The 26,523-nt window shown below is 41.2% G+C and overlaps 1 protein-coding gene across 6 annotated transcripts in view; it reads left to right on the top strand.

Moving 5' to 3' along the window:
• Nucleotides 1-26,523, top strand: part of il1rapl1a (interleukin 1 receptor accessory protein-like 1a) — a 188,212-nt gene that overhangs the window by 61,971 nt on the left and 99,718 nt on the right. For 5 of the 6 annotated variants that reach the window (XM_020100551.2, XM_069533087.1, XM_020100552.2 and 2 more), the window contains exon 2: nucleotides 791-893. In XM_020100551.2, the coding sequence (XP_019956110.1) occupies nucleotides 812-893 (82 nt within the window). In that variant the 5' untranslated portion in view covers nucleotides 791-811. Of the gene's footprint in view, nucleotides 1-395; nucleotides 894-26,523 lie in introns of those variants that run through there. The other variant, XM_069533086.1, reaches the window with a different exon arrangement.

Genomic DNA, 26,523 nt, shown 5'->3' on the forward strand with positions numbered 1-26,523 from the left:
TGGTCTCATCTACTAACATGGAGGAACGGAAAGGTGAATTTCGCAAAAACTTTCTCATATTCAGTTTTTAAATTGTTTTATGTGTAAGTCTTGTATCACAGTTAAAACTGTTTCCCTCAGTATTTTGAGTTTTTAACTTTTTTTTTCTTTAACATCAAATGTATCCCATAGCATTGGTTCTGATTCAGGAGCTTGCTGTTAAAGGGTTATTACTACATATTAGATTTAGTCATTTACCCAGAGAAGATGAGGAGCAGAGAATGAGTCACCTCCATCAATTAAATTGATGTACGAACTGATAAGGTATATTGTTGAGATATTTGCTATGTCTCCGCACATCACAAGGTGATGATTTGAAATTCCCTTCAATGTCTCCCTTCTTTTTTTTAATGAAGCTGGCGATTAAAAGTGGTGTTTCTTACACATGTAATTATTTCTTTATTGATTCGTCAGCATCTTAGGGAATGGTTTCTCATCAAAGCTATGATAGCTTGTCTCAGCTGCAATCATGAGAGAAAATAATTTCAAGAAAGACTCCCCAGGGTGATGTGGAGACGGGTGTGTTGATGTCAGTGTCCACATTTGTGTTTATTGTTTGTAATGTTGTGCGCGTGCGTGTGCTCGCTCTAATGTTTGGCCTGTTACAGAGCATTCCTCCACACTGACACTTACTCTTGTCTTGTAGAAACAAGGAGGCACTTGATCTCATGTACAAGCACTGACTGATGGTTCTTTTCCCTCTTCCTCTCTTGCCTTCCCTTCTCTCCCTCTGTCTCTTTTGTCTTCTTAGGCTGTGAGGACGGGGGGGAAGATGAGACCTCCCAGCCCTCTGCTGATCCTGCTGTACATCACACTGTCCAAGAGTGTGAAGGTGGTCTCTAAAAGAGGCTCAGGTATTTACCCTATTTCTTATGTGACTTCATACATGTGCCTCTGCTATGTTATCATATGTGTGAGCTGTCAAACATCAATGGATGTAATCTGGGACAATCTGTCGAATTGTCCTGATTTGACTTTATCCCTTCATTTGTGCTGTTCTTCTGAGATCTCCTGTCATTACCAAATATTGAGGGACATTTATGTGTTTTCAACTTCTGTGTATAAATGTGGGTGTGTAAATGAATGGAATGTATCCAGTAGGTCGCCAGCAGCAGCGACACAGCAGCTACAATGTAATCTTATTGGGCAACTGCTAAAGTCCAACAAATGTCCATTTAAAGTGCTTCTTATCACCAATAAAAGGCGCTGGTTTCTGGCAACATTACACGTCTGGCTAAACAAAATCTAATCTCGTGAGACTCGGGTTGTTGCAGGAAGACGGGGGTGGAAACATGAGTGAGATAAAGCGTTGGATGGAGGAGGTTTGATTTTACTGAGAGAAACTATTATGGCTGAATCCTTTTCCAATGTGGACAAAGTACACTGACGAAGGGCTCCTACCAGTTGAAGAGTTAATAAGTACAGAGAGAGGCCACAAGCAGAGGAGGGACAACGACCATCTGCAAGGTTGTGAGTTAGACCCAACGTTGAGCGAGACATGTTATGTTCCTAGACTCGGTTAAAAAAGCAGTTTTAATGTCTTTTAATGTCTTTAATGTCTTTAATGTCTGTCGCAGTTGCCCCATTAAGATTAAATTGTAGCCACTGCGACTGTGTTGCAGCTGCTGGTAGAGGAGATCTACTGGACTGATTCCTAATTTTTTTATGTACCATCGATTATTCATTTATAAACACAGGACCCATTTTGAAAATACCAGAATTAAATATCCTCAAAGTTATGTTCCCATGCTGGTCACTATTTTACAGACACTAGTTTCTGACTTTGTACATAAAGATTCTGCTCGTTTTAGATATGAGCATACAAACATTAAAATATTTTATTGAAAAGGTTGATTGACAGGTAAATTGTAAAGACAACAGCCCGGCCACTTCTGTAGAGGAATGACTCACGCAGGAAAGTGGGAGCCCTGCTAAACGTTTAGCTGTAAGTTCAGTGTATTGCCTGTTTCTCAGGTGAAGAGAATTTAAATTAATGAGCTATATACAGTGTATTTCTTCAAATTAGCCAGACCTACCTCAATCTAGAGAGAGTGACAGCTCCCAAATGATCCAGTCTCTCAGTGAATGGGTCACCAGGGGTTAATATGAAACTCATTTTGGCTCTAAATGCCAGCAAATTGAACATCAATTGTGAACAAATGCAAAGGTCAAAAGAGAAAATGGAGAGCTAAAAGACTTAAGGTAGAAACTTTTCATGACAGGAATACAAAGACGGTTCAAACATTGTGAAGGCAAATGGCCATTGTTGAGAAAAGATAGGTCTTATACATTGTGTCGCGATGAATACTGACTTTTACATAGTCAGTATTCACAATCTAGTTACGTATACTAAAAATGTCACAAGGCAGGCAAAATCAAATAATAGTTTTTTGGGGCTTCCTTTAATAGTTACATAGATTTTTTTGCCAGCATTTGGATGATAAGTTATATTAGTAATAATGAAATCCATCGCTTACGTGTGTGGATCTGTTTGCTCCTTCCAAACATACATTTGTGTTTGTGCTGCAGTCACGAGCCGTCGGCAGATTTAAGGACTGACCTTTCGCTAAAGGTTTTATATTCAAGGACACAAACTTACCAGACAGACACGAAGAGCAGCAGCGTATCAATGCATAATGTTCCTCAACCTGCAAAGAGGATGGTCACTGACACACAGAATGGAGAAAAAAGCAGAACCAGGAAACAGTCTTTGAAAACATGAGGTCAAAGACACTGAAGTATTTATAGGTAGATGAAGATGAGGAAGATAAAGTCAATGAACTGGACTTAAATCTGTAAATGTGTGTAACCCAATAGTGCACATGTGTGGTTCACTGGTTAGGTTTTATAGATGCTGCCTCACCAGTGGTTGTATTCCAGCACAGTTTACACGTTTCTAGTGAATTAGAAATTGTAGAAATTCTGGATTATTGTTCTGTGTAATTATGAATAACACTGCTGTTGTTGAGCCATTAGTTTACTGTGGAGCCCATTCACCTTCAGTGCAGGACATAGTAGTGTAGTTGCAGACATTTTTAATTAGGCTATAGTTGACATGTGGACCAGGGTGACTCCAGGTTCGTTATTGCATTTGCTGTTGTTGACCAAAACAGAACAGTTCCCATTAGCTGCATAATGGTTTCCTTACTGCTGGGTCTAAAAAGACGAGACATAGTTTCCTTTCTCCTGCTGCCTGTCGTGCCCTCAACTGTCTGTTAAAGGGCTTCGAATGGCTCTGCCCAACGCCATACATTTCCTGTATCCCTGACTTTTCTGCTGAGCCATGTAAAGCCTGTAGCCCGCCAGCCACAAGTTTTGGGCTTGCACTCACCAACCTTTCACTGACTCCTGCACTTCTGCTGCTTTATTCTGTCGAGCGTTAATGGCCTCTTTATCAGGGGATGTGTTCTGAGCTGTAGCAGTTGGCTCACTCACTTCTTTATAATCAGATGTGTTGTGGGAGGAACCCCAGAATGGCAACACTCCTCTGAACAGCTAAAATAAAAACATTAATTGTTATAGGTCTGTGGGTAATGTGGTCATACTTATAGAGCTATACAAAAACAGTTAACTAGTTTCCAATTAGACGATTAATTAGCCTTTAGGGGCAAATGTCAATATTTTTGGCTTCCAGTAAAGACAGCAGGTCTGCGGGCCAAAGCTTACTGCATTGTGGACGTCAAACATCGAATATGCTCTCACCATCTGGCATCAAATCTCCAGTGTAGCTGGTAAGGCTAGCAGGAGTCAAGGATGGAGTCTCTGAGGAGGCGTCAATGTTATGTTCCAGCCCCGTGCAGGATACTCCGACAGCACCGGGCAGTTCCTTCAGTGACAGGCCGCTTCACCTGCTGTGTGTGTGAAGGAGAGATACCGCAGGTCTGTCCCTCCTGCCGCCGTTAGACTTTACGATCAACAATGCTCTCGATAGACCACTCACACTAAATCTGACAAATTCCTTGTGCGATATCAATGCATAGTAAACGCTGCATTATCAATATCCCGTGTGTGCAACAATGTGAATTCAACCATTAGTGCGGTTAACCTGTTTATTGTACGTAGTTTATTTGACTTATTATATCCTGCTTTTACTGGTGGTTCCTGTTATTGAACTATCCCATTTGCTTCTGTAACAGTGCAAACGCCCCAGCAGTGGGATTAATAAAGGATCATCTTATTTTTATCTCTCACCTTACAGGATTGGACAGGGTTCACTGGACAAACTGTTGGTCTTGTCCCAAGGATTAAGTCCGGCTCTTAAAACGTGGGAATTTTTCTTTCTCTACTCCCGACCTCAACGTTTTAAGTTTAAATCCAGCAGCAAATGTTATTGAGATGCTGTGACATCATTTCAGGAAAATTGCTGTCAAAACAAGAATATCAACAGTAAGAGTAACGTTGGTTACTCCTGTGTCCAGTATATGAAGTTTGAAACCAACTCCCCCGCTCATGTAAATATGTTTTCAGTGCGGAGCAGAAGTGTACGTTACACTGAAATAAACATGCTGACTGTGTATTGATCAACGGATCAATATGTCCCATCTGTCAGATGTGTCACTGTTATGATGCTGGTTGATAACGGTTGTTAATAACGTTCGTTGATATTGTTTGTCATTGTAATAACATTGGTTGGCTGCTGATGATGTAGCTCGGGGCTCCGTTTGGAGGGGACACTCGCAGCTAAGTTCACTTCATATCGAGGGGTCTAAGTGAACATATCCAACACTGAATTTTTCAGATGTGGTAATCTGCCCAAATATCAATAAGGCAACATACTAAGAGTCAGACTTTGATTCATTCAAAATCAAGCTGCTAATACAAGACTTTAAACCTCGTATGAACTTGTTTGTATGAATTTTCATTAATCTCCCAGGTGCCTGAACATGTATAAACGTTTTTTATATTGTCCTTAGAAGTCTGTAGACTAGACTATATAGATGATGGACTGAAATAAAGGGCTGGTGATTATGATCATTAGCTCAACTAAAGTGTTAAATTCCTTTTATAAAACTTTTTCAAACAATGTTAAATATTAAACAATTAAATATAATTATAATCTTGTAGGGTTATTTTGTAATATTATTTTATAATATTAATATAATATAATATTATTTTTTAAGTTACAGAAATGCTTATTTATCATTTAGCTGTTATGGTAAAAGCATACAATAGCAATAAGATTTAAAATGTAATAGTTAATGTTAATCTATTTTTTTTATGTAATATTGACTTCATATCTGTGTCTCAGTAGGTGTAAGTATAATCAGATTTCTGCCATGGTTTAATTAGGACCTGTGTGCGCAAATGTATGTGGTCGCTTGAGTGCACATGTATGAACACACACACACACACACGCACGCACGATCGCCGGAGTGGTTATATGTGTTCGTCCGTTGAGGATTTCCATATAGATCAGACACAGGACAGCACATCAGATCTATCAAGTGGGTCCTCTGGTCAAATATCGATAGCAGTAAAGTCAATATTTCCCCCCAACGGTGGGGTCAAAGGTGAGGGAGTGTCACTAGGCAGTTTGGCCGTTTAATACGTCTTTGAAAAGCTCCTCTGTCTCTTCTCTGCCTGAAAGATTACAAATGGGGGCACGTGCAAATCAGATCAACCTGTAATCTGGGACATGGGTACTGTCACTTTTTTTCCCTCTTGCGTTCGTACAGTACTGATGTACACGAGGGGCCACATTAACATGCAGCACACAGACTGATGGAAGCGGTGGATGGAGCTTAGCAAACAAAAAACTCTTTATACTGTAGATGAGAGGTGTTTTTTAATCTGTTTGAAAGAAATGAATCACACAAATGGAGCCAGAAGAGGCTTCATTAACTATTTAAATACACTTAATTTAAATATATTCCTAAAATGCAGTTTTGGTTTAGCTAAATGTAAAACAAAGTACCTCAGCCTTCTGTCAGTGTGTACACTGCAGCAGATGTTGTGATTTGAGTTTTTTTACTTTATATAATTTGAATAAATATGGAATTGCCCGGACACACTCACACTCGCAGTAATAACGTTATGTGTCTGTGTTAGAGAAGAAATGTGGCAGGAAGAGAAGATTAATTATGTGATGAAGCTCAGGGTGGCTGATTTCTTTATGGTTCAAATGTTTGAGATGTTTGTCTTCATGCACCGGAGAATAAAGGAGATGGAGCAGCTGAGCTCTCATGGCAACTAATAACTTCACTTACAATGAGCACCTCTGGCATCGAACATTGACCCGCTGTATGTCACAGTCATTTATAGGAGGCTGTTATTATTATCGAGTCCAAAGCAGAAATTTTAATACAAGTCAAAAGGAGATTGATTTTCCTTCCCAGTGTCCAGATGGCATTCTCCTATAATTATTCAATGTGGCTTGGATGTGTCTCTTACCCCCTCATTCTTTGTGCCACACTTGGCGCAGCTCTATGTTTTATTGGGTATAAATTGGGGCAGATAGTTTTTCTAGTCGTGTGTGTACGTGCACGTTCAGTAGAAGCATGTATGAGCTGTTCATATACAGCTCGTGTTTGACCCACATCACGGGCTGTGTGTGCTCTGCTGCTGCGAACGAGGTTTTTAACTCTAGGCGTTCTGCTCAATATGTCCTCTCACCTCAGTGTGATTGTGCAGTGGACTGACCAAGGCCGACCTGACACCGTGGGAGATTCACTCCCTGGGACTCTGAGCAGGTCTCTGACAGAGACAAGCTGTCAAGGTCCATCCATCTGACTCCCAATTGTCTCCAATGTCGTGCCGACCCTGCCCGGTCAAGTCTGAGCAGGCCCCGTATCAGCCTGTCTGTTGGAGATAAGCCCATAAAGAGGCAGTCTTCAATCAGACAACACCGGGAGGCTTTAACTGGTGCCTCAGGCTGCTCGCAAACCTAACGACCAGTTTGCCACAGGCCGGACGCCACACTGTAGAATGAGAAATACCAATATGAACTCACAAGACAACATAAAAAAAATCTGTTGGTTACAACATGTTTTATGATATGAGGGATCATGAAGGATTTTAGATTGTAAAAAGTAAGAGTACACAAACATCTTTTAACTTTGAGAACAACTAACAGTCATTTCGTCTTTGGTGAATTCTTACTTGAGTTAGATTTCTGCCCACGTATATTTTTTATGTTATTTAAACGTACGACATTTAACTTTGGCCACTCTGGGTCTCGCAATCAAAACAATATTAAAAGATATATTGTGGAGTAGCGTAGGATTATGGGAATTATTTGTTGTTCCGTAATCTTCTTGGATCGCTTGGCTCCCCTGTGTGTTTGTGCCCTAATTGGACAGCTTCATAATATAAACATAATGGTGATCCATGACGAGTGACCAGGAGAGACAGAAACTGGCTAGCAGAGTGTTTTACCTTTGTTGTATGTGGTTTGCCTTGGAAGTTATGGCAGAGATGGACAAAGCCACTTGTAAAGTGGATATGATGCAATAAGAAGGCGACAAAATAAAAGATCCTGTTACCTTGAATAACTTTGGAGATTTCTCTGGGTTTACACATTGTTGAAAACATTTTGGATAATTTAAGTTTACAAGCAAACAAAATATATAACATAGTTCATTTTTAGACATTTTAATTAAGAATTGTTACATCTTATATCTTAAACAGTCAACTGACTGATTGAAAAATAAACAATGGATTTGATAATAAAAAATAGTTGTACATCTTGAACAGGTTTACACGTTTAAAAACATTGGTGACTAATTAGAGAAAATTAATATGACACAACATTAGAGTGGAGCTTCTGTGGAGTTAAAATTAGATCATTTTAAACACATTTTCACACACCAGTGGCCCGTAAAGGATTAATGAGTTTTAATTTTTGAACATCTTCTCGAGATTAAAAAATATGCAGGTTTTACACGATGGCACCGAACTCTACCACACATAAGTGTTGAAAATGCTGTTGGTTTGATATTGTCGTCTTTGCAGTCTATCCTGGGAAAGACGTCTGGTTTGTGTCCAGTATAAACGGTTTGGGGGGAAAAAAACAACAACAAAAAAGCAATATAATATAACAGCAAAAAGACGTTCTGTATCTCTGTGGATTCATTAACGCTGCTCTGTCCAGTGGACTGGATCAGAGTTTCAGCAGAGATCAATCAGGAAATGATCATGGTAGGTTAGGGATGAATTGTCAGTGGTAGACAGTCAACCAAATGAACCTTATCTCCTCTTTAAATTCAGGCCTTGGGGCAGACAACATTCCCGTCACTCCTCTCCACACACTCCATCTGTAGAAATATCCCCTGCCCAACTCCACACTTTCTGGGTTGAGTCCTGAATGCCTCTGCCTCATTAAACGGAGGCATTGAAAAAAATGACACCTCATTCATTCTGCTGAAAAACACCTAGAACTGTGAAGTCTCATTGGACTGTGATGTATCATAACAATGGGGATCTACCAGGCCCAGTGCAACTGATGCTCTTTCTGTAAAAACCCTTTAATTTAGCCTTTTATGGATTTGTGCTCAGGCCATATTGCTTTTTGCGCATGACCGCACCAAAGATTGTTATAGTCCTGATATATGAGCATCATATGCCTTTGCATGTCTGCCCCAGGGTTGATGGTAAACAAGTAAAAGGCTCTGGACTTTATGAGATGTGCTGTAAACTTTCACATTAACCATGGATGTGTTGAGGGAACTGGATACAGTGTAACTAAATGGCGCAACATGTATTCCAATGAAAACTGGTCACTGCATACTTTTAACAATAAAGGCATTTAGGCCTCAACATTTTGATTTCTCCTCCGGCCAACAGATTGCTGAGTTCCTGTCCATTTGAATGGCATAAGGAAAACCATCGACATTGAGTCTCTAATGCCACAATTTATGATAATATATTAAGTCTTTTTGTTTTCACCCGTTTGTTGGATTAAAGGAACATTACACAAACCAACTGAACGGATTTCCATACAACCTTGAGGAAGGGTGTGGTTTGGGTCAAGGAGGACCACATTTAATTTTGGTGCAGATCTGGAACAGGGGGCAGATGCAAGATTTTTTTTTTTTCTTTAAAATGTCCTCAGAGAATCATTGGTGGCTCTTAATGGGAAAAGGGACGATTAAGGCACTGATATTTATGAGTGTGTGCAATTTGGTGCATTGAATGGGGTTTCATGTTGGGCCTTGGCGAAGGTTTTATAGGTATTTATTTTTTTCAGCATGTCAGGAAGTGGAAACTACGTCAGCTCAGCGACCACACACTAGGTTACTCACTAACTAAATTCCAACCCACAGGAAGAGTTTTGAGCTACACCATCTACATGTCTGACCTCTTGCTGCAGAACTGTGTGAGATTTTTAGCTGTGATGTATTTTACACTGGCTAGATTCAAATGCATGGACTTGGACAGAACCTAAATTGCTTTCAGATGAGTTTTAGGCATCACAGGTTTTCTTGATGGCTCACCATATGCACAGGGTGAGCACTGTGCTGGGAAGTGCACCACCTGCTCATCAATCAGTGTCGCCAGGTCAAAAGTTGAGTTTAGTGTATCATCATAAACTGTGTGTGTGTGTCTGTATGTGTGTGTGTGTAGATGTCTTTTTTCCTCACTGCCAGGACATGAGTGGACAATATGCCCTGATTATGAACTCCTCATGGCTGCGCATTATAGCCTCTGCTGCCACGGCTCTCCCACACAGACAAAAAAAAAAAAACGCAGCATGAACACTTTGTCAGTTTATGCACTCCAAATGTCATGAGAGAGCCAGACAATACACATCACTAAACACATCCAAGGCCCGCTGACCGGTCTGTTAGCTGGAATAATGGCTTTTAAACACAGCCTGCAGGGATGAGTGAGCATGCTGCAGTGGAAAACAACATTCTGCACTCTGATCAAATGCAAGAATGGGAGCCTCACTATGTCTTACACTTAACCCACTTGAGGCACGGGCTACAGTAAATATATAGAGTGCCTGAGTTGATTCAATTGCCTTTTAATCTAGTTACAGACTTTGCATAAAAGGTTCAATGTAAATAAAAAAGAAACTTTGCTGCAAAAAATCTGAACCTGCTCAAGATGGATTGTTGTCTTAAGCATGTTTTAAAGGTCTGTTAACATCAGGAGTGTTTGCAAAAAAAAACCTGTAATTCACATGCTCAAAGAAAAACCGAGGACTGAGAGCTGCAGAGAGGTTTAGCAGCTGCGCCTGCTGGTGTAATGTAGCATAGTGTCCCAAAAGCCTCTGCAGTCAGCTCACTGTCTACATTCTCTGATGTGGCAGGGAATAGCTACCCAATCATAGCAGGAGTGTGTGTGTGTGTGTGTGTGTGTGTGTGTGTGTGTGTGTGTGTGTGTGTGTGTGTGTGTGTGTTCATCTGACTGTCTCTCCTAGTGTGACTTGTCATATCACAGCGATGGCCTCTTGCTGTTTTTTTGAGCGGGGATAAAAAACGATACGGCCAATATTCCAGATGACTCTGCAAATACCGCTCCAAATTCCTGATAAGAGCCCGTCATGGATAACTGTAAATCTGACATGGCCCCAAGGCAACGTGGGGGATGAAGTCCACGGAGCTGACGCCTGTATAACCTCACGATAAGTATGAGGACATGCAAGGACACAAAATCAAGCCAATCAGTCGTTTGAATTCATTTAACAAGCCGTTCTCTTTTCATTTCACAAACCATACCGCTGCAGTTTCTCTGTCCCCTGTCAGGCCGATGGGCTAAATGACGTACACAAATAAGATGTATTGATACCCTGTCTCCTCTTGTCATGCTTGTCTCATACCTGAGAGGCTTCCCTAGATTCTTGTATTGAAAATTAATTCTTCTCATTCCTGGTGGAAGAAAAGGGTGTAATAGTTTATTGACGGATCAGCTGTCCACATTGACGTCCGTACGCACTAACGTGGGATGGCAGCCGGTCTCAAGTTGAACAATTGATCGTGATAGGTCTAAAATGATGCTACACTTTCAAGAGTAGTTTTAGCCTCCACCTTGTCCCTCCTTCTGCTAAGCCAGTTACATTTAATGCTCATTTACAATATAATGCTTGTCCTTGGTATCTGTTTACTTGATGTGAGCCACTTAGCAGGGACGTCTAACTAACGATGTATTGATGTAAGTGCAAGTAGAGAATATTGCTCATATCAGTGCACAAGACAATCCATCCATTCCATCAATATGGAAAGAATCCAGACAAAAACACATGAGCATAAATTATTAAACCTGTATTTAATATACACACATTCATATTTAATAAACAAACATGCAGATACATTACCGTGTCTGGTCTTAAGGTTGTGGCCGATCTATGTAAATGCAAATACACAATGGAGACACAAATAAAAGGATGTATTTTATAAACTGGATGTTTGTTCATTCTTTGCTGTTGGCTCACAACACACCAGTGTACTACAGAGGCTGTCCTGGCCTGGTCAATACCTCTCTCTCTAAATGATGAGGAATGGCCTGTGCGGCAGTAACTGTGCTGGGAGATTGATCACATGCAGTCTACTGGAGATTTAATGGCTTTCTTGTGGGAAGCTAGGCTGCCCTGCATGCTGCATTGTGTGGATATGCAGGAAGCCTGTTTCCCTTGCTCCGATCACAACACCTGCAGGGACGCCGGGTGGGCCAGCATATGAAGGCCATCAAGCAACAATTGTATAGGATTAAGATAAGATAAGATGCATTTATTGATCCCACGCTGGGGAAAATCACTTACAGCAACAGATAATCAGAATGAGGTAGTCAAGAGACCATGTGAAAACATATATATATATATATATATATATATATATATATATATATATATATATACAGTATATACACATACTAAAAAAGTGCAGGTAAATGTGAGTAGATGTGATTGTGGTTTGTAAATTATATTTAATTACAGCATTATTTTGTAGGAAAGAACAGGGAATTGTTGTGATCTGTTAAAAGTTGGAATTGGTACAACCTCTGTTGTAAGCTGTTAAATTCTTCAAAACAATATGAAATATGTGTAAATGTTTTTTCAGTGATACACTCCATATTGTAGGCCATGTGGAAGATTTTGTTTTACTGTATTTTTATACAGTAGGTCCTAAAATCCCCTCTAATGGTTTCCCATTTAAAGACCAGCACAGCCTGGGATATTACTTTCTGGCGTTTATGTATATTCAGGGAAATTACGTGTGTGAGTGTGTAATGCTGTGTGTGTATTTTGCACATGTTTGTGTGTGGAGGCTGCGGTGAACAGATTATTAGAGGGACATGTGGTGAGATATGTATGTGCTGGTCTTCACTGATAATGAAGCAATTATGCCGCGGTGAACATTCACGTCTCTGGCTCAAGTAAATACAGTGCAATGTAATATTCAGCATGTGCTCTGGTGTAGCAGTGTGTGTGTGTGTGTGTGTGTGTGTTGGGGGGGGGGGGGGTTGTATACACTATAGGAATAGACTGTCAGGTAATTAAATGTTTGTAAATGAGGAGAAGGGCCACTCGATGCTTTTATAGACATCAAGGCAATTTAGCCCACATTAAATGGTTGTGATACAGAGTGTGTGCTCTGTTTATCAGTGTGTTGTGATATGTGACCAGAAGTGAAGGTTGTATTTGGACTCACTGGTCGTTATCAACGTGGAATTCCTACTGAGGTTTAAAAATTCCTATTTTCAAGTACAAGACAAACTCATACAAAGCTTCACTGAACTGTGAGGTGAACAGCACTTTGTGCCGCAGCGGTGGCTTCAGGGTTCTTCGGACTGAGTCCTGCAGTAGGCTCAATTACTGCAAGTCACTTTTGCAGTTTCAAAAAGTAAGGCATCACTACCGGTATGTTGAGAATGGGCACTGTACTCGTAATATTAATTTCTGTTATCAGTAAAGAATCATTTTTTATCATTTTTGTCAATAAAATCTAAAAAATGATTCAAATAAACTTGGTTATGCTCCACCACAGCATATACAGTATGTAGCCTTTACTTTATTATACATTTTTGGCACATGGTTTAATGGTAGTGCGTTTGATTGCACTTTGACAGTAATCACATCAGACGCCTTCAGAAAACCCAGAGGTTATTCTGCAGGCTGCACAGACTACAAAGACCAGCATTCTAGAAACCCCTTCAGGCCATTTAAACTACAATAACCTGCAAACCTCTGTCATCTCCCTCTGCCGATGTGCGCTCAGCTGCTGGTGTTAGACCTTAAGAAGCGCAGAAGAACAAGTGTTTCACATAGCAATGAACACACACATGCATCCGCAGTGTTTGTGTGTATCCAGCTTCCATCCCTCATTAAGCAAAAACTTACAAAAAAGTGAGCTCCGTGCTGAGAGTGAGGGGGAGGAATCTGAGTACGTCTCCAAATGCTAATGAGAGGAGCTGGCTTCAACACTGCTTTGTCTTTGTGTGTATTCCTCACAGCATGTTTGTGTGTGTATGTGTGTTAGCATTTTTTTTCTTCAAAGGTATGGCCATATCTAAGCACAGTTATTTTTACATATCATTAGTAGCGCAATGCAGCCCCATCACCCTGACAACTACATCCCTTCCTTTCCCTACTGCTTATCACCATAACAACTAATCTACTGTAAATAGTGCTGTCTCCCCGTCGGCACAGAGTCCTTTTTTTTCTGTTTCTCTCCATCACTCTTTATTTCTCCCCACCGTCTCTGCGTTTTTTTGGCCTCCCCTCCACCCCTCTCGTTACCACGGCACCTCCCTTATCCTCCACCACGGCCGTTTCCTCTACCCCTGCCTGGGTGCTCCGTTCGAAGTTCATTTTTTTCTCTGCCACTACAGATGTGGGTGGTTCTGGTGACTGCGCAATAACCTTTCTCCTGCTTCACGTTGTCAAGTCCCTGAGCTCACACGGCGATCGATTTAAAAAAAAAAAAGGCAGCCGTATAAGTTATCCTGCAAAGTTCCAGATCCTTTATTGATTTTCTTCTTCTGTTTTTTTAAAGAGATTTTAAAGGCGCTTCTCTTTGCACATACTTACAGATACATACTGGGTGATATCAACTGTGTGTATCTGATTTGATGAAGGTATGTATTCAGAAGATTTAGTCCACTCTGTGCCTTTGTGTTTGACCTAAATGTGTTATTGACGGTGAGCCGGGCCTGACAACTTGATTGGTCTACTCCGCTCCAGGATTAACTTGCCAGCCTGGCAGGCTTTTACAATCAAAGATCAAGCCAATGGTCTGTTTGGCTGAGTAGCTGTGGGATTGACTTAACAGCCTGATGTGCTAATGCAGAGTTATCCCAAGGTTGAGCAGTATACAGCAAGGACGCACATGCTGTTTTGCAGCCGGTGTAAGATCCACAATCTATAAGAGAAAGGTGACGGCAAACACTTATCTGTGCAGCCCCGAATTAAAAGGGAAAAAAAAATCCTTTCACTTGAATTCATTTTGCATTTTCTTTTCTCTGTCTCTATTGTTTCCTTTTGCCTGACTCTCTCTCTCTAGTAATCACTGTCTCAAATCACTAATTATGGTTTATTCCATTTCTCTCCCTCACTCCCTCCCTCCCTCTTCCTTTGACTCAATCTTTTCATCAGCAGCACACGAGAGGTCACCTTTGCCCTGTTTCCTGTCTTTCTCTTTCTATGTAAACATACTCCATGTTCATCTACTTTGCTCTTTTCTATGCAAAGCTCAGGGGTAGCCCTCCTGGATCCCTTCTTACATAACTGCCTCCCCCTCACTCTTCCTGGATAAGTGCATGTGTAAAAAAAAAACAAGCAATGCAAGTGTTCGTAGGCAGAGGGAATATTGATAAAATCGCCTCACGCTTAATATTAATTCCCCTATTAACGGACAGCCGTGTCAGAGTGAGGCGATAACGGCGCCTGAGGAACATCTCCTCAGATCACAGCTCAGGGTTGTTCCCTGGAGATTGACTGGCAACCGCGGAGCCCAAAGAAACAAACAAGAAAAGACACTTGAATGGTGTTTGGAGCGAAGTCTAAATGTCACTTGAAAGGATATTCTTTCCGGACTTTATTTTGAGGCAACTCTTACCACACATCTTGAATTCCTATGATGTCCCCTCTCGAGCTGGTTCCCATACACATGCTTCAGTGGCTCGCTGTATGTGATGTTGTAGCCTGTGACGTCGGCAGCTCTTTTGAAGCTATAAATGCCCTCTCTCCCTCTCCCTCTCTATCTTTGTCTCTCTCTCTCTCTCTCTCTCTCTGCCTTCATTAAGAGGTTTTCTTAAGCTACCCAGCTTAACGCTATTTACATTTTCATTATTATACCGTTACCGGGAAGAAATGGCATAAAATCCTGCAGTGTTCAGGACATTAGACAAGCTTCATTCTCACAGCAAATGGATTTACATAAATAAGGAGGTTGATACATGGAAACAGAGAAGGGGAGAAAGCAAAGACGGGAGATGAGGCAACAAAAGATTGGAGAAAAAAAAAACAAGAGTGTAAAAGGACGGAATGGATCAAGAGGACAAGTCGTGGTGCAGAGACAGGAAGTGGGTGTGTGTGTGCGTGCCTGTGAGTGTGTGTGAGAGAGTTGTAAGGTGGTAAATTAGAGGCGATTGTGTCGGGTTCTCTGGCTGTATAAAGTGGGCTCTGAGGGACTGACAGAGGTCGTCTGATCCACTGCATGTGATCAATACAGCTCTAGGTTCCCTCATTACTGGAACAGACCTCATTGTGTTTACTATACAATGGACTAGTGGGAACTTTCTTCATGTGTGTTTGTGCATAATAAGGTGTCTTTGTTTTGGCCCTAATCTCTCGCCCCTTTTGTTTACATCTTCTGTTCAGACCATTAATTACCTTCGTCCAGGAGGTTATGTTTTCATCTGTATTTGTCTGACTGTTAGCAGGAAATGTAAAACACACTGAATTGATATCCATGAAACTTAGTGGACTGGTTGGGCATGAGCCAAGGAGGGACATGTTACATTTTGGAGCTTTAACAGGGTGAAATTGGGCAATATTCTTGTAGGTACGGTTTAGTTTAGTTTGCGCTTTCTGTGTTCCCATGTTTTCCATGTTTTTTCTTGTCATGTATTTGCATTTGAAAGAAAATGACACTCAGTAGAGCACATTCCACCACCAGTCCCTTAAAAATCAAGCCGCACCAAATATTACAAGCTCATAAATATCTGTCTCTTGCATGTGCCATCAGGATCTTTGAATTATTCTCTGGTAAAAATGTGTTTTTATTCTTTTTTTATTCTGGATCCACCCCCTGATCCGGATCCACACCAAAACTTTAATGGGTTCTGACTCTTTTATCCTTTCATCAAATTTAGTGGTAATCCGTCCAGTTATTTTTGTGTAATCTTGTTTACAAACACATAAGAGTGAAATCATAACCTCCCTGGTGAAGGTTATGAAATGTTTCTGGGTGTAGTTTATATTGATTGAATTAAGCCTGCAAATAATAGTTCCTTTTGTTTATTTTTGTTTATTAAGTTAATCATTGAGAGAAAAGCTAAAAACATTCACCTTTGAGATGCTGGAAACATCGAATGTTTGTCATGTTTGCTTGGAAAATGACACAAAAAGAAGTTTCATTTTAGTTTAGGATAAAAATGAACGTTAAGGTCTTGAAATTTACTGTTTCAGGGGCTCACCCAGAGAGACTTATGTCTTCAAATGTCTGTTTTGTTGCATTACATCAAGCAAACGAGCATCAGTACTGTGGGTGTGTGTGTGTGGTTCCTTCAGAATGCTAATGATAGATTAGCCTCAGAAGCTTCCTCAAGCCTCACCGATTTTCCTTCGGGAAATCTCAGCCAGTCATGGATGGCATTCCTCCTTTTCAACCGTCTCAGTGCACATTCCCCACCACTCTGACCCCGAGACTCTCTCTTCAAACCCGGAATAAAGACCCAACAATGGCAGAAAAGAACTCAAGTTTCCCCTTTTCTTCACCCTGTGTTCTTTTCATTTACATTTTCTCAGGAATTTTCAGTTTGAAACCTTCTGAATCTCTTTCGCTCTTTGGTGTCGTTTGTGCTGTGAATTCATCACCCATCAGCCCCGGCCCCTCTCAGTCGTCCAGGGTGAAGTTGGAGGAACAGAAACAGGAAGGAGGCAATGAGGGCACACCACAAACAGCTAATGTCCTCAGCTGCTGCTGTCTCTTAATAACATTCGTCTCATTGGTGAATGCAGAATAGTTGTTTTTGAGACACTGAGCTTCAGCACATTCACTTTGACATCTAATACAATAACGTGCCTGGTCTCAGCTTTAATTTAAGATACAGAAATAACTGTGGGTTTTCCTGGATATTGTTTAATGCTGTCTGAACTTCCCTCACTTTATCCAAAACTCAGAACTCACTGCAAACAACCCGAACTGAGACCATCGCTTTTGGTCGAACTAAATAATGTTCCATTACTTCGGACTGTGTTCTGCGCTACCTTTCACATCTTATCTTGGTTTTGACTAAACTAAAAAAGTCAGAAGGTCCGAACCAAACAATGTAGTTGTTTAAGTGCCCTCGCTAACATTAAAACACAAAGATGCCTGAGTAATTCCAAAGTGTGTAATTTATTTCTTATTATTATTCCCAGTTCTATCTATATGAATGCAAATCTACTCAAATTAAAGCAAAGACTCAACACACAAATGTTATGTCCATTATTTTATTTCTAATCGATTGTGCCAGAAATAAAAATGTGTCTAAATCAAGGCTGACACAGTACCCCTCTGAATCCTGCACAATTTTTAGGGAGTGAGGAGTAAATTATGATGGAAAGCGACTGCCGCTACAACTCAAGGGCTTTCGTTGTAATAGACACATCTCCCAGTCTAACAAAAGGTAAACGGCATGAACACACAGACAGAAGACGAACCACTGTGTGCACAAGAGCTGAGTACACAGGCTGCGCATCCACTCTCCAAACCCGGCTCTGTTTGAGGATGGAGGTCAAAGGTCTCCCTCTGTACACTGTGGAAGATTGAGATGGAGAGTTTGTGTTTATGCAAGAGCTGCTGCCCGTGTCTCAGGCCAATTTAAAAAAGACATGACGAGTTCCTGCTTCCTGATTTTACAAATAGTATTTGATGATCATGTTTCAATCTTCAAAATTAGATTTACCCATCCTGGTTTGATTTTGCAGCAACACACGCAAATCAAATGAAGACTTTGTACCGCTTTGTATGACTCGTTGCAGTCCTGAACTGGTCTTGATGTACTACACTCATCTATTAACAGGACATTTGCCTGCTGTTGTCATCCATCATACAGCCGAAGCACCCCCCCCCCCAAACACACACACGCGGATCACATTCGTCAATCCCACCTAGAGCTCATCATTATTGTGCATGTGAGAGAGAGGATGTGTAGGAAAGTGGAGTGCAGTGTTGACAGTGAAAGGGTGGAGGACAACTCCTCTCCAACAGATGCACAACGTCCCCAAAAGAGTCCTCATGTCCCTGATCATGTGTTCGGACCACTCCTGTGCCTCTCTTCATCCGATGATCTCGTACCGCAGGTTTCAAGGATTTGAACCCATGGCTTCAGTCAAATTAGCTGAATCATTTAGAAGTAGCTGCTTTTCACTAAAGGGTTGTCACTGTTTTATTGAGAAAAAGACGGTTTGAATCCATTTTGAATCTTTCGTAAGATTTGTTATATTATTGGCAAACTGGAATTTCCTTGTCTGAAGAATGGGAGTGCTGTTGAGACAACTTCATAACAAACACCAATTGCTCTTGAGCGTAAGTACATTCCCACTTTCTTGCAGAAGGGGACATTTCTATCTCGCAGAAATTGTAAGAGACAGTAATGACCATAAATGCCTGGCAAGGCTCATTCACATCCACAGCTCGATAAGCGACTGGTTGAATCTACTTCTCTCTGAATCCCGACTTTCTTTTGTTGTCTTTGTCCCTCATTCAGCATGTTTCCTTTTTCAAATTTCCAAATGTCTTTCTAGGGTGCAGCCACAACTCCAATTTATCGTACCACGAGCCTTTGCACACTGACCTTGAAGTTTATTCCCTGACCTGCCGCCCCCAGCCAATATCTTCAGCTATGTCAGTCCCTGCAGCTTCTCTCCCTTCCTGTCCAGCTCATATCTTTTCCCACACTCCTCACCCTTTCTCAAGGCCCCCTGCCTTCTTGGTCATGTCCATTTTAGCATCCAGGCTACCCGCTTTGTGTCTGTGATCATTGGCATGACTGAGCAAGGCACAGCTGTTTCGAAGCTGGGCAGAGCGGGTACGGGCCCTGGTCCAGGCTTGCCGGCAGCTGGATTAGCTGTGCCGCCATTAGCATCTGAACTCCTGTAATGTGACAATATGACAGGGATTATGCCATCTGAGGGCAAGAATCAGGAGCTGGTAGGGAGAGAGGGGGAAGCTGGGAAGTGGAGTAAAAGGCAGAATTGGAAAGCGGGCAGGTGGGAAGTATGTGCACTGCAGGATTATTGGATGCTGAGTAGAGAAAAGAGATGGTAAGGGAGCGGACGGCCAAAGTTGCAGAGTGGACAGAAAAAATGAGAGATTGGGTCGGAGATAAAACAGGATTATGCATAACAGGGTAGAATCCTGAATTAATGAAAGAAAACAATTGCATTTGTGCACATGTAAGAAGAAAAAGGTGATGTTCTCATAAAACTCCTGTAGATTTAAAATTTAAATACCTTACAACCACAAACTCTGTTTTACACAGTAAGAGGAAGGAGATTTAACCTGACTACATATTTTATATGTCAACGCTGTATGTATCATGTAAGACAAATTCAAATCATAATTATTATTTTCATGAGTGACAGTAATTTGTCAGTTCATCTTGTGGTGTATAAAACATGAAATAAAAAATGACAAATCACAATTCCTTAAATCTCAAGTGAATGTCAGCAAACAACAGTCCAAAATATGATGATGACACAGACATGGTGTTTCTGGTTTATCAGCATCGTGGTGGGCAGGGGAAAGTCGGGGAAACTCTCTGAAGACCTGCATAGCGGCTAGTTAGCATTTCTGGCATTTGCGGCATAGCTTAACCATGGATTGTATAGAAGTAAGGTCAGAAGGCCTGCATGGGGGCTAGTAGCTCGTTAGTATACCTAGCATCGTTAGTTTAGCCTTGTCATGTCATTGTACCCATGGACTGTTTGAAAAGAAAGTGTAGCTGTGCTGTTTATGGTTTATCACCACAGTGGTGGGCAGGGGACATGTTAAAGGCGAAAATTACAGTGTCCACCTGGGTGTCATGTTTTCTTCTCTCAGCCAGAGCCATCTTGCTTTATACGAGGGACCACAGTTTCACGGGGAGTTATGATCTGAGAGAGTAAAAAATAAAGCCGAGAGTGTGTGACAGGGTGAACTATGGTCTATTATGTACCTGGATAGAAAAAAACAAGAGTCCTGCTCAACAGAGATAGAGAATGAAAGGTTTTGAGAGGCAGTCATACTCCTGAGTCTTCACTGCCTCTTCACCATCATCTCTCTTGGAGGGAACTGATCGCTGCCGACCCCTCCGACACAACTAGTCTCCAGTTGCTGTGGTAACCAAATCCACTGTTGGCTTCCTTGTCCTCAGTTAAGTGGTTCAGATGGACTTTGGACTTCAAATGGCCCATGGAGGTGCTGCACTTAACTCAGTGTGTTGTAACGCAGTGTGCGATCAGAAACAGGATCCAAAACAAACCTTGTGTAGAAAGAAGAGATGAGGGGCAATTCCAACTCAAAATCTCTTTGAAGGACCACAGTAACAATTCAGTAGTGCTTTTTACCTCAGTGTGGGTTTGATGGTTAAGGCTAAATTAAATAGCCTCAGACCTATAGTACCAAATCTATTGCATTTACAGAGGCCTCAGGAGTTACTGATGAGAAACACTGTTCAAGGGATGAGGGGAATAAAAAAGACACGACACACAGGAGAGGGAGCAATTTACTAATTACTGCTGTCAATCACTTTGCATTTGCTTTGAGTAATTAAAAACACCGCTAATTATATAAGGATCGGTCATTGGCAGCTCATTGGTTATTTTAGCCCTGGTGTATCTTGGGGCAGGAAATTAGGCGTCTGTCTGTTACTGGTAATTTTCTAACACATGTAACACTATTACTTCGCTAAACCTCTGATCACCATCTTGACGAGAACAACCGACAAACTATGTTATCATGCTAGTTGATTCATGCCAGAGTCATGGAAAAGCTGATATACAAATGTCTGGACTTAGATGGTGAAGGAGTAGTTTTACATTTTGAGAAATACGCTGATTCGCTTCTTGTCGATAATTGGATAAGAAGTCTGTGAGGAAAATTATGTCGCTGGAGCCAGGATCCACTTATCTTCCTGTAGCATAAAGACAAGAGGAAAGAAACAGGGGGAATGCTTCTTCTTCTGTCTTTAAGGCAACAAAAATCCATCTTCCTGCACCACCTCTAAAGCTCAATAATTAATATTTCATATCTTGTGTATAAAAACAACAGTTTACAGCCCTTTTACAAGGGATTGTGTGCCAAACTAGTTCTTGGCCAGTTTTAGTTGTCAGGCAACCAAGAGTGAAAGTTACTGGTTGAGGATAGATAATGGACACAAACTGAGATCTCAAGGTAACAAAGCTAAAAGGGGCATTATCCCAAAATGTCTATTTCTTTGCAAATGTTGAAGCCATTGGACTAAAAATCACAGTTGCAGCTTTGTAGCTCTTATAGTCACAATTTTATGAATAATAGGCAGCACAAGGTAAATCATGCACAGAGAGCAACTAAAGACAATATTGTGATGGATCTTGTGATGGTCTGTGATTTTACCTTTGAGAAGAAAAGAGAAAACTGAAAGTCTTTTGTGACAAATGCGTCAGTGGTGTAAAAGTAAAGTGTAAAGTGAGGGGCCCCGTCTCTGATTCTGAGCCCACTACTTCTGGCTTCATTGCTCGGACCACGATGAACTCCACTACACACTTTTCATGATTGTCAGATTTTGTCACCAGCATCACACTGATAAAAACACTGATATACACCTGAAAAAGCTAAAGCTCCTCTGTGGTAGTTCCAGCTGCAGTAGATGTCTCCACAACCACCTGGTGAAAACAGTACCAGCCCTGCTGCCTTGGCTGGAAATCAAACAAATGAATTATTCTCCAAATTAAAATAAATCTGTAAATTTTTCACAGTGAAAAGTTGAATAGATTCTTCCACTGTTTAATCAGTCAACTATAAAACGTTTGTATCTCTCTCGTTTGCATTGCAGGGAATAGAAGTAAAAAAAAAAACGCTTAACTACAATGATCTGTCTTCATTGTTAATATTTTAAACTTCCATTCATGCTGACTGTGAGATTGAAATTATGAATATCTAGCTGAATGCTTTACATACAGCGCGTTACTAAATGTATGCTTGACAGACTGTTAAATATGTATTTCTGTAATACATGATGATGTTGGTAATGTGGTTTATCAGTGCGACGCAGGTTGAGTGTCCCATTCATCTTTAAGAGTAAAATAAGGTTTAAAAACTTTTACTGATGGAGCCTGTGAGAGAAGAGAGAAACCCATTCTGTCTTCATGTTCTCAACCTTTCAACTCTCGGCTGTTTTCCTGTGGCAACTCTTCTGTCTCCCGGCTTGTGGCCATGTTTACAGAAGGTCGTTCTAATTTGAATGAAGCCACAAGGGCCGTGTCTAATCAATATAATAGACATATAAAATATTTTCAAAAGTAGAGATGTTCCGATGCCATTTTTCAATTCCCAATACACATTTTGATATCTGGACTTTGAGCATCAGCCAGTACCAAGTTATGATGTAGTGCACTAACAAGAATGACAACTTATACAAGTTATATAAATATATATATAAATTTTGAAGAAGAATACAAATAAATATACCAAGGAATACACAACACACCTTTTAAACTAAAGTCTTGCAAATGGAACACGTCGCTGTTTTACTTGTGTTTTACTTTTCCAGTATGACATATTTCCAATTCGCTGACTTTTTATAGCTAGCAAGCTAATTTCACACTACTGGAAATCACTTTGTTTTCATTGCTGTAAAAACAGTTTTGAAGCAGTGAAGAGGGGATTTCTGGGAAAAGAAAATAGTACTTTTATCCAGGTGAAACTACTGTACTTTAAAGACGTGGTACTAGGTAGACATTTGTGTGTGTATTTGACTATCGGAGGCATTTCGATGATGATGTTGGAACATCTCTAGTCAAAAGGTGTTACTTTAAGATCTTGAAGAACTCAGTAATTTTGCCTATTCCTTGTCTGAAAATTGTCTTACGATAAACAATAAAGCAGAAAATCCTTCACTGCAGATATGTGTGTCAGACCAAACCCCAGATAACCACCTGCCCAATCGCTCATCCACGTCCTCTGTGACTCGTCCCCAGAGCAGACCCAGCGGGAGTTCACAACTGTTGGCCTGCTTCCCTGGTTCCCTCCAGGCTGAAGTGCTTGTCACAGGCAGAACTGCATTTAGATACAATGCTCCATTACATCAATAATAGATAGGAGGATGAAGGAGCAAGGCCAAATAGGATGGGACAGCTCACCCAACAGGAAATGACAAGTCACAGAGAAAAGGAAAAATGTGTGCGTGTGTGTGTGTGCGCGCGCGTGTGCGTGTGCGTACACATGCAGAGTATGTAAATGTGTGTGCTTGGGTTTGTACATGTTACATGAACCAAAGGTGCATGTGAGAGGCAGGATGACAAGCAATTGAGAGACTGTGGGAAAGTGAAGGATATTGACTTTGTGGGTTTCTGCTACGATGGCACCATTTAGGATCAGACTGACCCAGTTTCCTCAGAGCCCATACATTTTAGATAATCCCTGAGGAAACTGGGTTTGCACAGGCTGCCTCTCCTGCGTGGTTTTACATCGTGGCATACAGCAGGTAGAGGCAGGGACACAAAATGAAGCACTTAAACGTACATGCTGAATCATGCACGGTTGTGTTAAAGAGAGGATATTCATTTCCCTCCCCCTGTTAAACCACTTTCCTTTGCTCCTTCCTCCTCCTCCTCCTCCTTCTTCTTCTTCTTCTTCTTCTCTTTCCCCTCCCTCTCTCTCCCTTTTCCCTTCTGCACCCGTTGGAGCGGTTCTGTGGCTTTATGCGGCAGCCATTTAAATCATTACCTTTCCCACATTGATCCAGCCAGAAGGTAATTGGCTCAATCAAGAGAATTAAAAGCCTGGGTAAGATTGAATAATTCAGCTCGCAGATCAAAAGAGGAGGAGAAGATGAGAGAAAGAGGATGGGGGGAGGGTAATAAGAGGAATGCCAATATTAACACAGTGCATGAGAAAGTGTACACGGCAAAAAAAGGATGGAAGGAATATTAGCGTGTGAATGACAAGGAAGCGTATAACTATATATGTGAAAGAGAAAATAGAGCAGGAATATTACAGCATTTTGATGGCCTTCATAAAAACGTAGAGAGTGAGCACCATCACTGCACAGACAGAGACTGAGGTAAATACCAAAGTGAAGATGAACGGGGAGATAACAGTTATAGGCTTCACAGGACACATTTTCATTTTTTTGGTAATCACAGAATGTTCCCTTGACTGTGTGTATTTGCCGTCGCCGTCTCTTTCTGATTGAGTTCAGAAATGCACTCCGACTCTTTAGTTTACTCCAGAGTTTAGATTGTTTCTCAGTAATAACACAATGAGTGACATTTCTGCCATTTCTGCCTTTTCTCTCAGCGTCCTCCCTCACTATTATTTATCTGAATGAAAGGCCAGCGGTATCATTCTTCCAAGCACATGACAGTGAGCTGGACCGAGGTGATTGCAGGTTTTACCTCATGTGGCGATAAGAGCATTGCAGGAGGCTGCAGGAGGCGTTAACTTCACCCTGCTGTCGACCTGCAGAGGGAAATTAAAAATACATGTTGTCTTTTATAGAGCAGTTGCATTTATTTTTCAACTTAATGTTCCATCCGTCATTCTTATCATGAGCCGAATCATGAACCTCATTTTTGAGATCAACTTGAGTAATAAGATGATTTTCAAGTAATCTACAGTCTAACCACCTTATATGAATAATGTTACTATAGAATTGCATCTGTATTCATTATAATCATTCAGAGGTGTTTCACACTGACTTCAATCCTGCATTAAAAGAAAAAAAAGAAATTTTCTTTAGAAAAAAGGTGAACTTAACTCATTTTTTAATGCAATGAAATGCAGCTGCATCTGGGAAGGGACTGCATTATAATTATATTTATAATATGTAGAAGCACATTACTGGTAGATTATTTATGAATGTGGTGCGAATTCTGTATTTTTTTTCTTAACCTCACAATTGTTGGCTCTTACAAGACAGAGGAGACAATGTGTTCATCAGTGTTTGCTAGTTAACAGGATTATGTAAAGAGTCACAGATGAGCAAACGTGACACGGGCATTACCCGCAGGCTGATTAGGATGAGGGACGAAGACTTTTTGAGAAAAGAAGAATGGGAGGTGGGGGGGATGTAGCATAAGGACACCACTCAATGAAAATTAATGATGTCCATTCTTGATTTGACATTTTGAAGAAAAAGGGAACTGGATGAGGGTTATGGGAAATGTTTGTGTGGCAGAGGTGGAGGTTGGATTTGGGGATATAAGGAAAAGATGAGGAAACAAAGGCATTTTTCAAAGGTTGATAATTTATAGAAGATATACTCCTTCATTGATGTGATGAGTAAAGGAGGTCAAGGAAACACGTTAGTGTTGGAGAATGCTTAGAAATCTGAGAACAGCAGATTGAAAGCACATGAACGTCAGTGTTTCTCTTTAGATTGCCTATGGAAGATCAGGGTCACAATATATGTCCCTGAACTCCTTTCGCTTTTTTAGGTCACAATCTTTTGTGTCTTTGATTTCAGGTCATGTCAGTCCACCTGATAGAGCTCTCGCTTTGCTTTGAACTCGACAACGCTTTTGTGCAACTCAGCTCCAGTCCCTCCTCGCACGTCTCCAGTATAGCTTCACTGGAGTCCTCCTGTCAGCTTAACTGCAGTCCCAGTCGAGTACGCCAGCCTGTCAGTTTTCTGCCTCTTTCTCACCAGTAGCATAGAGTCACATGAGCCTGTGTCCCCCTGCTGCGTTCCCTTGAATGCAGCGCAACACAGCTACAGAAAAACTCCAGAGGAGACGTCTGTGCCTTGAAAGCACCAACCAGGCAGACTGAGAGAAGGGCCACAATAGAGACATGAATATACAGCACGCCGCGCATAAACAGCCGCTAATCCACAGCACAGCGCCGTTAAGTGTGCGTGCACAAGCAGCTGCCTGTGTTGTCCAATGTGCCGTGTATATACACAGGCCTGATTGTGGATGGGTTTTAATGAATGTTTTTTATCACCCTGTGAGCGAAATCATCTCTTCATCAGAATGTGATCTGATCGAACCTTCTCCTCCCCTATTCCCTCATGCGCGCACACACACACACACACACACACACACACACACACACACACACACACACACACACACACACACACACACAGTGGAGTCTGACGCATCATCTGGATGAAACAGCGTGGCAATTTCATGGAAATAGAAAAGAGATAAAG

This window comes from Paralichthys olivaceus, chromosome 10 (assembly GCF_024713975.1).
Source record: "Paralichthys olivaceus isolate ysfri-2021 chromosome 10, ASM2471397v2, whole genome shotgun sequence".
NCBI lineage: Eukaryota > Metazoa > Chordata > Actinopteri > Pleuronectiformes > Paralichthyidae > Paralichthys > Paralichthys olivaceus.